Raw genomic sequence first — 12,073 nt, 5'->3', positions numbered from 1 at the left:
AAATTGACAGAAGTTAGTATAACTATTCTAAAGTATATTCAAGACCAGAGAAAACACATGTACCTGCTGTCTCTTAGTATTTCCTGTCAGATCTGTGGAATTTTACTTAGCAATTTAATTCAAACAGGAAGAATAGAATAAAGAGTCAGTTTAGATTTGATTGCAGAGTCCAAGCTATTGATATTATTGACACAGACTTCAGATTTCACTGTACTATCTATACTGTTCTCAGCCCCTTTCTATTGATTCTCCAGGTAGAAAATCAAATCCACAGAAAAAAAATGAAGGCATAGGAGAGGCATAGGAAATTCTGCTAAAAAAATATATTTGAAAGGATAATTAGGCCCTATAACAATACCAATCAGTAGTGATACAATGAAAGTGATTTTTAATCCTGTTTTAAGCAGATGCCTGCTTTCCACTAGGTATAAATCCTTGTAATTTTCTTTAAGACTACTTGGATATAAGCCTATCTTTATTAAGAAAGAATTGCTCAACAATATGAGATAAGAAGGCAATAGCAACCCCCTAAACAGGTCTAATCAAAGATTAGCTCTGTTCTTTGAAGCAGTAGACAGGTCCAGGAGCAGTCCTTACCAGGATGCTGTCCTTTTCATTCCACAATAACACAACACCGATTTTGCTGCCAACTTTCACATAAATGCTGCTCTTCTCTATCGTAATACCAGATTGACTGTATGGCAGTTGAACTCTGGGAAAAGGCAGAAAGAATGCTACTTAAATTCTGATCCAAACGTTTGACAAGAAGAAAGGAAAATCTTGTGGTATCCACCATCTGTAGGGATTCTAAAATAGTGTATTCTTGGGAAAGAAGAGCTATTACAAAGTAAGATGGTCCAACATTATCAAATATGGATCTGAATTTGGATCCAGCTTCTCAGAACATTTCATCCAAATTTTATTTTTGAGGGAAGGATTTATTTTCTGTGACAGGAATTAATAGCATTTTATTCATTATTTGTGTTGGTAAAATTGTCAGATCTATTGAAGAGTGCATAACTGTTTCCCCCCAAACACACCAAAGTACTTGGCAAGACTGGGGAAAAAAAAAGCCTGTGGATACCAACTAAGTGTTATGAGTGAATTCACCTGTTGCCATCGACCATGACAGCATCTTTTGTCAGTTCTGCCACGACACCTTCAAGTTTCATGGTGATGCGGTTGATTGTTGGAATGTTTGCCACCACTTCACGCCTAATCTGGATGTTGAAGTCCTCGTAGGGAGCGTTGCAGTGGGAGGCAAAAACATAATTACAGAGCCCAGGGAAGGTGAATATGTCTCCGTCAAAGGTCTTGAAGTGGAAGTTGCCCCATGTGCTGCACACACGGCCATTGTGAGCAGGATTAGCAGCTGTGGATTAAAACTGGCTGTTAAAGAATGACTCCAAATCCCCAGCCTTCACAAGGGGGAAATTAACTTGTCCAAAGCTTCATTTTGTCACTAAATGTTTCTTGCCTGCCTATCTCAGTTTCTATCTAACCACTATACAGCTGTGTATTCATTCATCACTCATATCTGTTACTCATATACCCCTACAAATGGTTATAGTTATGTTAATCTAAAGCTTAATTAGTCAACTTCATTTCAGCTAACAGTTTATTTCTAATCACCATGTTTCTCCTCTGAAGTAACCATGACTTCCTTTATCAGTACTTTTCTCCATTTATATGAAAGCTTTCTATCTATACTCCCAAAAACTGAACACTCACTCAATACTATCCTATATATAATATATACTGAACAGCCTTTTTTCCTTTACTTACGTGTTATTGCTAGATTTGTCAGCAGTGGTGGGATGAAGTTCAAGTTAGCTGAAATTCTGATAGAAGCTAGGAAAACAAAAAAGAAAGAAAAATAAGTATAACAATACCTAAATTAGCATGTAGGATAGACCCAGGAAGGACCAGACAGTTAATATGCCAGACCCAAGGAAACAATCTTAATCTCTTTTATTTTACACAGGTTAAAAGTATATACTAAAATTTGAACTCAGGATACTGAAGTCATAAGAAATTGCTTTCAGCTGTGAACATCTGCATTTTTTGCATGTTAACTTTGACCCTTTTATGAAACTATGCTGCATTAGAATGTTGGAATTCTTCAGAGATACAGAACAATACAAAGGGCTAAGCTGCACTTAATGAGCCTCTTACTGCTACAAAACCATAGTTGCTTTCTTATTACACCTCCTCTAAGGAGGGAATAAAAACCTTAATTATCGTCTTTTCTCTGGTTTAGACTTTTCTATTCAGGAGCTGAAAACCCTTCAAAATGGCCACACAGTTGGTTGTACAGGACAGACACACATCATTATATGGCAAAAGTCAGCAAGGATGGGTTGCTATCTTGATTTCTCAACATTACCTACTGCTTTCACAGCAGGCCAAAGTGGTCTCACTTCCTTTTTTAAAAGGAGCCAAACACCACTTTTATACGTACACGTTCATGCAGATATGCATACAACCTCTACAAACACATCTGTTTTCTTAGCTAGCTATGATTACATAAATACAACCATACTGTGTAATGGATGTGTGTACTTAGTAACTGGTGTCTAGGAAATATATTATTATTCTTAGAGAGAGATGTTAATGCACATTTCATCTGGCACTGCTGGCAATATGCTAAGGAGGGTTTTTTAAAGGCATTTTTATTATTCACTGTGGATATAGCAAATAAATATAAATATAGAATATAAATAAATGTACCATTTTTTTTTTGTAGAAGACCCCCAGAGAACTGACTTCCTATTTGGATTCCAATCTGACCTCCTGTAAAAAAATTGTGAAAAGCATATTAAGAGTAATATCTTATACCTGAACTTTTAAAGCAAAGCATTTAGCTAAGATCAAAGGACCCAGATACAACTCTGTAAAACAAAGGGGAGAGTCTCCTTTATCACATCAGAGAAAGTAGAACAGGCTTCTCAAGAAAGTTAAAACATAATTATAGAAATAGATGTTCTATTACAAATACACAAAGTTTGTAATCCAAATAACATATATATTTATATATCTGCTTTCTTTGTTTCTCTCAAAACTCACTGCAAGAGATTCTAGTGACTGCATAACAGCCCTTATTTCACTGCTGCACTAGATCTCAGTAATATGTGAAATGATACATACAGGAGGAATTCACAAAATGCAGGCGAGTCATTTATTAAGATTGTTGTGTAGAAGCTACATTATAAGAAAAGGCATGGAAGTGGTTAAAAGAATCAAGGGACTTCAAGCTTGATCCAATAAAGGCTGCAGATATTTATGACAGTTTCTTCAGTGTCTAAGCACAGGGCCTTTTCTCAGGGAGCAGACAGGAAGCCTCAGTCAGGGATCTAGACTTGCTTTACAGCTGGATACAAGAAGTCCCTCTGAAGGACAGTACAAGGGCCACAGCCTGAGCAGTAACCCAGAGGTAACCTGATGAACCAGCTTTCCTGTTCTACCCATCTGCTTACTCAAAGGTTATTCAAACTCACATCTTCTCTGCAGAAAACCTTAAGCATCATGCTGTAAAGCTATTTGACCAAGGGTTCTTGCTACAACACCTGAATCAAAGACTTTTGAGACATGACAAATGCTCTCGAGTGCTTTGATTCCTAGAAAAAGACTTTCCTGCTGGGTTGACATTCTTAGGTCTTGCATTTTATAAGTAAATATATAAGATGTTTCCTGTAAAAGCTGAAGGGCTACAACTTTGTTTTGTGAAGGACTGAATGCAGTTAGGATGTGATAACTGTGCTTGTAACATATTGAGTAATAGATACTTTAACCTGCCAAATCTAAATCCTCACAGGATTTAAGTGATGAAATGACTAATATCTGAATCCTTATCTGGATTATGTGAATGAGCACTGTAGGTGTCTAGGGAATTTCTCAGTCAAAACAGAACTGCTATGGAGTCTGCCCCAAGTTAAGCCCCCTTTTGCCTTATGCAGTAGGTGGGAAGAGTTCACTGAGTCAGAAGTGGATCCATAAGATCCAACTCACTGAACTGAGCCATACTGGTGGAAGAGGGGGAAATGCTGAAGTTAAGGTTGTGCCATAAGGCCCAGGCCCCCTCTCTGGTACTTGCATTCCCTGCTGAGCTTTTCCTCCACTGGAGAAACTCAACCCATGAAAACTGAACAACTGTCTTTGCCTTTAAAATAATTGAATTAGGACCACGTTTTTAAAATATAACTTGCGGCTGTGCACCATGTAAGCAGATTTATTACTTGATCCCAGAGCTAGTGAGTGCCTGCCTGAAGGAATTCAAGTGCCTATCCCAAAGAGAGCCCCAAAAGATTACTGGCTTTGGAGCAGAGGTTTCTGGGCAGCCCCACCATAGCTAGAAGTTGCTGCAGTGTCTGCAGTCTCTTTCAGCTCTAGGCTTTTAATTGCTTTCTCATTTATCTTCGTGCTTGATCACTAGTGATGTGCAAAGAAGTAACGTGGTACAGAATAACCATTTTCCATTTCCTGCTCATCTTCAAGTATCATAGATAATAATATTAAGTAAATGTATTCACATCATTATAATTTATGCAGATTATAATTTATTAAAATATAATTGGTGAAAAAATTGATACAGCTCTGGTAAGAGAAATACTTCTTTACATAATAGGCTAAGTTTGCTTTCATATTACACATCCATAGGAATCTCAGCAGGCATAGAATCATAGAAGGTTTGTTTATTCTAGTGTGGGAACCTTTGTAACAGAGCAAAATAGATCTATAGATGTATTTTGTTCTGTTAATTTTTCTCAAGGAAACAGCAGAAGCTTTTGTTTACTTAGCAAATACATAATTCCCAAGGAAATTCTACCTGCATTGGTTTGTTTAGAAATTGCACAATGCCATGTTGTTTACTATTGTAAAAATAAGTGTCTCTCAGTTCTAAGAAATTTACTATTTGAAAATGTGGAAACTAACCTAATTATTGAGAATATCTGGATGCATCCTGCGAGGTCTATATCCAGCTGGTAATTATTGTTGTCATCAATTTATAAAAGTTAATATTTGACATGAAATATAAAGGCAGGCACACAATGTTTGCAGAGATGGCATGGGATAGGACCATTATTATTCAGTCCAGATATCGGAAAATATTTTCCACAGGGTGTGATTCACATAAAGAAGTGTTTGTTGGACACTGTCTAATCACCACTCACTTTTCAAAGCAGTTTATCAGATTAGCACTGCACAGGTGAAATAACTTTCTTGTTCCATGAATGGCTGGAAACACTTCTGGCTGACATTGCATAACTCCAAACACAAGTTTACAGTCTATGAGACCGTTGTGTTTTCAAGTACAATATAGTTCAACTGGACAGTGTTTTAGTGTTTATTTCACAAACTATAAAGCAGCCTTAAATTATATTTGCACTTCTTAATGTTTTGAAAATGATATGCAAGATAAATTTACCTAGGCAATCAGCAGATTTTAAAATGTCAGCAAACAGGCCAAAAATTACTGTACATGAATAGGACTGACTTGTCAAGCTTGTACTCCTGCAAGTAGTTCCAAACTGATTGGTTCTATCAACAGGATTATTCCTATTAATAAAAACTGCCGAGACCAGCCTAGATGGATACAAAATTGTTAGGTGAAAAAACTCCATCCAAAATAATGGATTGTGGTGTCACATAAATCTCCTTGTCCTGCTCATACTCAATATCTGTAATTTATATAAATATTTTGCACAGGGTATTATAAATTAGTTACTGCACAATTAGTTACTGAAAATCATTGCCATATGAATATTCCCTCCTGGTTTCTTTTGCCACAAGAAGTTGCAAGAAATGTTGAGAAATATGGTATTAACCCCTGAAAGGTGACAAAATACTGAAAAAGATTGACCAGTGGTCTGATCTAGAGACTAGAAAATGTAGTGTTTTAAATTTCATAAGGACCACAACATTAATAATGAATTCTAATACAAAATACAATGGGAATAAAATGCTTTTGTAAGGCACATGGGATACTAAAAATCTGACATTTTAAGACACGAATAAGAGTTTTTTGGATTTGATCTTCAAGGCTACTTTCCATATGTAGTTATAAACAGAAGTTTGAGACAAATTAAATTGGTCAAGAGACAGATATTTAATATTCAATGAAAATATAGAAAGAAATGTTGTCAACCACCTCACACATGAATCAATTAGTATAGTTGTTTAAAATATATTACTAGGTCTAAACAGAGTATTTTTTCTTTTCCCAATAAAAATGAGCATTTCTTACCTATTTGATGGATACAGCAAAGTGCTAAAAGGAAAGCCCATTCTGGTAGCAATATCCCCCTGCCAAACCCCATCTTGAGTGGAGTTTGGCACAAGGATGTTGGGTCTAAACTTGATCAGGAACCGTAGTTCATCTGTGCTTTGTCACTCTTATATAGCAGGTGACTTTGGCTTCAGTCCCAGATTGATTCAGAGAGTGTAGAAAGGTGAGGTTTGGGGGATTTTAGCTAATGAACAGGTAAACAGAGGATGCTCTTCCTTCCTCAGAAACTGGTATTTGCATTTTGGGAGGAGTAAATACATTTATGTATGTACATTTTAATGTTCTAGCTAGTAAAGAAACGTAACATGGTTGCAAATAAAACACAACTCCTCCACAAATAACAGGTCCTGGAACAGATTTAATTTGGTTTTGTTTTATAGTTATTCAGATGGATGGCAAGTAACTGTTCTAAGCTTTTCAGTACTATAATTGATGCTAGTTAACTCCTTGGCAAAAAACCCCACTGATTTCTGAAGTTTGTGGAATATTTCATATGTGAGGACCCAGCATTAAGAAGTCCCTCCATGCTTATTGGGGCAGCTAATCTTGTGAAAAGAACAGAATAAAAACCTTGAAGGGTCCTGCAGTCTCAGTGGCCACTCTGAGTGCATGCCATGGAAACCCCTCTGTGTGACACTGACAGGCATTAGGCTGACAGAGATTCATCTGAGAAAGATTCAGCCAGTTTCACGTACACCCATCCTGCATTTGCTAGAGATGGCCTTAAACCTTGACATCTACTTTCCAATTCTCTGGTTTTGCCTTCTCATAGAAAATATCAGGAGTAATTTCAGCCAGCCAGCCTTTCTTGTACCTACTTTCTAGGACTAAAAAGATTTATTATAGTCTGTGATCATTATGGCACTGTTTCAGAATCATCCCTGTTTAATTCTGTTCACATCCACAGAGTTATGAGAACTACAAATTGGAGAAGAAGGCAATGAATCAAGGGTATAAGGCTTTCCAGTAAAGGTTTAACAGACCTTTTTTTTCCTGAACATTGACTTTTTTTCAGTTTTACTGGGCAATCATTTCAAAAGCAGGAACAAATGCATGCTACAATAAGCACAGACAGTACTTCCACTTCTTGTCACTTTATCTTTTTTAGCTTGACATTGGAGTTAGGATGAGTTGCTCTGGGCAGATTTCTGTCTATTTTTATTCTATTTCTAGGTCAATAGATCTTACTTTAATATAGTAAAAGATGGACAAAACTATTCAAAGTTAGTGAAACAGTTCTTTAAAACTGCTAGGTTTGGCAAAAACAATTTCCAGTCCAGTACTTGGTATATACATCATTTTCCCTCAGTTCACCCTCAGCTTTAGCCTCCTCACAGTTTACCAGAGTGCAGGTAGCTGAAGAATTAAAAAAAAATCTCAGTCATGAAGAATGGAATGAAGGCTGCTGCTCAGTGGGGGATTTAGCCAGAGGGTCCTGGGAGATATAATTTGGGGTGGGGGGAACCTCAGGAGTAAAGAGCAAAAAACCCACAAAAACTAGCATGTGTGGAGAGGCAGAAAGGGCATTCTTTGGGTTAAATGGGACAGTTTTACCTTCTACATGTCTGTAAGAGTCAGTTCAACAGTCTCTGCTTGTGTTTATCATTTTGCTGAAGCAGAGGAAGGACACAAATTTGGGATGGTGTCTAACTGTAACATGGGATCACAGCCATAACCTAACTCCCTTGGGTTCTTAAGAAAGTCCTACCCTGCAATTACACATTTTAAAATATTTCCGTAAAAGAATAGGAGAGGATAATACAATATTCCATTCAGGACTTACTGAATTGAGTGGTGTCATTTTCTTTAAATTTTTTCCAGTTCAGCCCCTATTCCCACTTCTGTTTATCTCTAAGTAATTCCCAGCGTCATGTATTTAGTACTATAAAATAAATTAAAAATAGTTTCTTTATGTAGTGTTATCTGGATTTGATTTCTGGGTTGAAATCAGTGAAAGCTTGCTATGGCAATGTTGGGGTACTTAAGTCAACAGTTTGGTCTGCTATAGCATGAAACATGTTCTCTGTCAAAATGTCCAGGATGTTTGATGAAGTTACATCTTCCTAATCAGTAGTAAGCTGCTTACACACTCTAAATCTGTATCTTTATGCTTCAGCAAACCAGGAGAAAAGAAAATACTGCATTTCCTGCCCATAGAACATTGTTTTATTCTGTGCCAGTACTCATAATGAATATAAATTCATCTGTACACAGAAAAGGCAAATGATTTTTTGTTTACGTGACCAGTTAGCTATATTAAACAAATATACTTTGGTCTCACTTACACAATTAGACAAGCCACCCAACAAACTTGGCTTACAGCAACCAATGGGGATGTGCTTTTAGCAATAGGCTATTTGTGATGGTTAGAAGGAGCAGAGCTTTCGTCCCTTCTCAGCTACACCCAGCTCTGCATGAGGGGCGTAACAGAAAGTCAGGATCTTGTTGTGCTGCTTTGAAACACCTGGAGAGAGTTTCTTGTTTGCCACTGGGTGTGTAAGAGCAAGGGAATGCTGATAAAGGCATGAGCTTCCTGAAGGGGCAATAAATGCTTTTTGTACTCATGTGGTAAAGGAGATGAAGGTGTCCATACCTAGGATGATTAGGAATGTCACAGGGGACAAGGCTTTCTCCTTTGTTATGTCTTTTTTACTGGGATTGTTGCTAAGCAAAGTGCTAATATCTAACACTTCCTTTTTCTTCTAAGATAGTTTTTAATTTTCACTCTCATAACTCTTTGTGACCAAAGCAGTGCATGTCAGACCTGAATGTGTTATTCCACTAGGCATTAAGCAGTGGACAGTGGTTGCTCAGAAGGCTGTCCCAGTTGTACTCCAAGGTGCTCTTCAAAAGATATTGCCCAGGAATTTTGCTCAAACCTTTTCATGTTCTGAAGTTGTCATGACTGCTACTGCTCAGACTGAGATTTTTGATTTCTAGGAACAGACATGTTCCAGTATTCAGGTCATTCAACCTTACAGCCTCTCTCTTCCTCCCTCTCCACCCCAAGGAGTGGATGAAATTGTTAATAACATTAACAGGTGCAAAAGAAATTCAGGTCACTCTGTTGGGTGGTTTACGAAATTTTGAAACCTATCCGTTTTTTTTTATTTTTACTGATTGCTGGGGGAATCATGTCTGTAGATGAAAGTACCACAAAAAATACAAGGGTTTAAGCAAACATTTTCATGCTTCAAGTGGTTCATGTAGATTAAGAAGTAGTTCAAGGACTTTTCAGTTTCCCAGACAAAACAGTGAAAAGAGCTTACATTGGTAGGGAGGAGCAAGCTCTCACCTACAGTTGTATGAGGGGAAAGAAACTCCAGAAGCAAGTTTTGAAGTGTTTTAATGACAGAAATTTAGCAGCTGTTTTTACTGTTAATTTGTATCAGGAATACACTAAGGGACCACAGTTTTTGGCTGGCACTAAAACAAAGCACTTTCATTTCCAAGACGAAATTTTCAGGGAAATATAGAAGGCATTATTTATTTTATTTTATTTTATTTTATTTGCATTTTTTTGTATGGTTTTCTCAGTTTTAATGTGTGTAAAAAACAGAAGCTTGTCTTGACATCTCAGTATTAATTCCCATGCCTGTTAATTCAGGATAGATCTGTAGAGATGATAGACACCAGATATTGGAAAGTTATTGGAAATCACTGGAAGTTAACTGCAACAGCCAAGGATTGTCTGACAAATATTCTTCTCTCATTTTGATCTTGTATCAAAAATCTGTACCAATGTATTGATTGCTAAAAGTATCTCTTGTAACAGTAGATATAATATCTCAAATTTTACCTTTTTTTAATGGTTTATTGCATAGAAGTAGGGCAAAACATGAGACATTGATTATACTGGTTTAATCTGAAATTTCATACACCAGATAAAATGCCAATATCATATATACTACAAATACCATAATTACAACCTGAAAGTACAGTAATTTCACGATTACAAGCCGCACCATTTTGACTAAAATTTTGATCCGAACCCGAAGAGCTGCTTATAATCGGGTGCGGCTAATATGTTGATGAGGTTCAGAAATTTACTAACCCGAAAGTACGAGCCTGCACGGCCCTGAGCCGATCTGAGCCCTCACGACCTTGTCAGGGGAAAAGCGGGACCCATCCGAGCTCGCCTGGCCCCTGCAGGGGAAAAGCGGGACCCATCTGAGCCTGCACAGCGCCGAGCCAAGCCAGTAAACTCCGCGATCCCGCGATTCTGTTACTAAATGGCAACTTTGTGAAAGTTGCATGCGGATCCTCGCTGCGAATGAAAGTGCAGCTTACAATCCGGTGCAGCTTATATATGGAGGAAAAACAAAACGTTGCCGACACCCCGGAAGTGCCGCTTATAATCAGGTGTGGCTTGTAATCGTGAAATTACTGTAGATCATATAATGTGAGGGTGGCAAAAGTAAGCATTCAGAATTTAGGTAGTGGTACTAGTAAGGCTTTCAGTGAAAACCAAAATCATCAGCCTTTTGTGTTGAAATTACAGCTCCTGTAGAATTCAGAACCTTCACCTCCTCACAAGTGTGATAAACCAGGGACAGTTGGGACTGGATTTTCTGCCCAGTTTGGGTTTGTGCCCAGGCATTGCACCTCATATCTGTGAAGTCACTGCTTGCCATGTCAACTGGTAGAATGAAAGGATTGGATTGGTCAAGAAGAGGCTATTGTAGTGTGGAAAGTAATGTACGTAATGACAACCTGCAATTAACGTCAACCAAGTTGGTATTAACCTAAGCAGAGGATCCGGCACACCCTTTCCCCAAGCTCTGTAGAGGTTTAGCTGCTCTCCTCAGTTTGTCCTGCTCAAGCTTTTCTCACCTGTCTCTGACAGTCTCAGTCATTCTTTCCTTCCATCAGTCTACAGGTTACTCCTCAGGGTTTTACTTTCCAGCCCTGCCCAGGGATTCACTCTCCACCCTTTCTTTCAACAGCCTGTTAACTTCCCTACAATAAATATGTGCACTGCCACTGTGGAAGAAAACAGTGGATGCTCTCTGGCCATGGGCTCCTTTCCCTTAGAATAAATTATAGAGTCTGGGCTTTTTTAGTATAACATGTCACACCTCTTGAGAAATCTCACAGAGGCTTCTCCAGAGAAAACAAGGCTGAAAACCATGTGGAGAGAGAAATAAACTCTGACAGTGAATGGCAGATGAGCTCTGTGTTATATACTGTTATCACTTTTTATTTTGCTACAGTAATTTTAGAACTAGTTATGCAAGGTACCGTGGAATGTGGAAGAAAACTTTCTATGAAGATTAGATTGTCTAAATAGGAAAAAAAAAGTGAGAGCTAAGAGCAGTGAAGGTTAGAGGCAATTAAGTAATTTGCCTCATTTGTCAGCAGCATTAGTCAAAGTTCCTTAACTACAGAGGGACACCTTAAGTGTGTGGTTATATTCAAGATAGTCCAGTTCCAACCCCCCTGGTGTGGGACACCTTTCACTAGGCTAGGTTTCTCAGAGCCCCATCCAGCCTGGTCTGAACACTTACAGAGATGGCACATCCACAGATTCTCTCAGCAGCCAGTTCCAGTGTTTCACCACCTTCATGGTAAAGAATTTCTTCCCAATATCTGATCTAAACCTGCCCTCTTTCAGTTTGAAGCCATTCCCCCTTCTCCTATCTCTTTCTGCCCTAGTAAAAGTTCCCCTCCAGCTTTCTTGTAGGGCCATTTTAGGGACTGAAAAGCTTCTCTAAGGTCTCTCCAGAGCCTTCTCTTTTCTAGGCTGAACAATCCTCTCAGTCTTTCCTGACAGGAGAGGTGCTCCAG

General features: G+C 38.2%; 1 protein-coding gene across 1 annotated transcript in view; it reads right to left on the bottom strand.

Annotated features, from left to right (window-relative positions):
- Positions 1 to 11,852, bottom strand: part of LOC116997703 (mucin-5AC-like) — a 44,760-nt gene extending 32,908 nt beyond the window's left edge. Inside the window, exons 1-5 of the mRNA XM_033062781.1 lie at positions 11,794 to 11,852; positions 10,341 to 10,432; positions 1,786 to 1,851; positions 1,111 to 1,372; positions 598 to 712 (exon numbers count right to left, since the gene is read on the bottom strand). Of these exons, the coding sequence (XP_032918672.1) occupies positions 598 to 712; positions 1,111 to 1,372; positions 1,786 to 1,851; positions 10,341 to 10,432; positions 11,794 to 11,852 (594 nt within the window). The remainder of the gene's footprint in view (positions 1 to 597; positions 713 to 1,110; positions 1,373 to 1,785; positions 1,852 to 10,340; positions 10,433 to 11,793) is intronic.
- Between the last annotated feature and the right edge of the window lie 221 nt (positions 11,853 to 12,073).

This window comes from Catharus ustulatus, chromosome 6 (genome assembly GCF_009819885.2).
Source record: "Catharus ustulatus isolate bCatUst1 chromosome 6, bCatUst1.pri.v2, whole genome shotgun sequence".
Lineage (NCBI taxonomy): Eukaryota > Metazoa > Chordata > Aves > Passeriformes > Turdidae > Catharus > Catharus ustulatus.
This window is presented reverse-complemented; position numbering and strand designations above follow the sequence as displayed.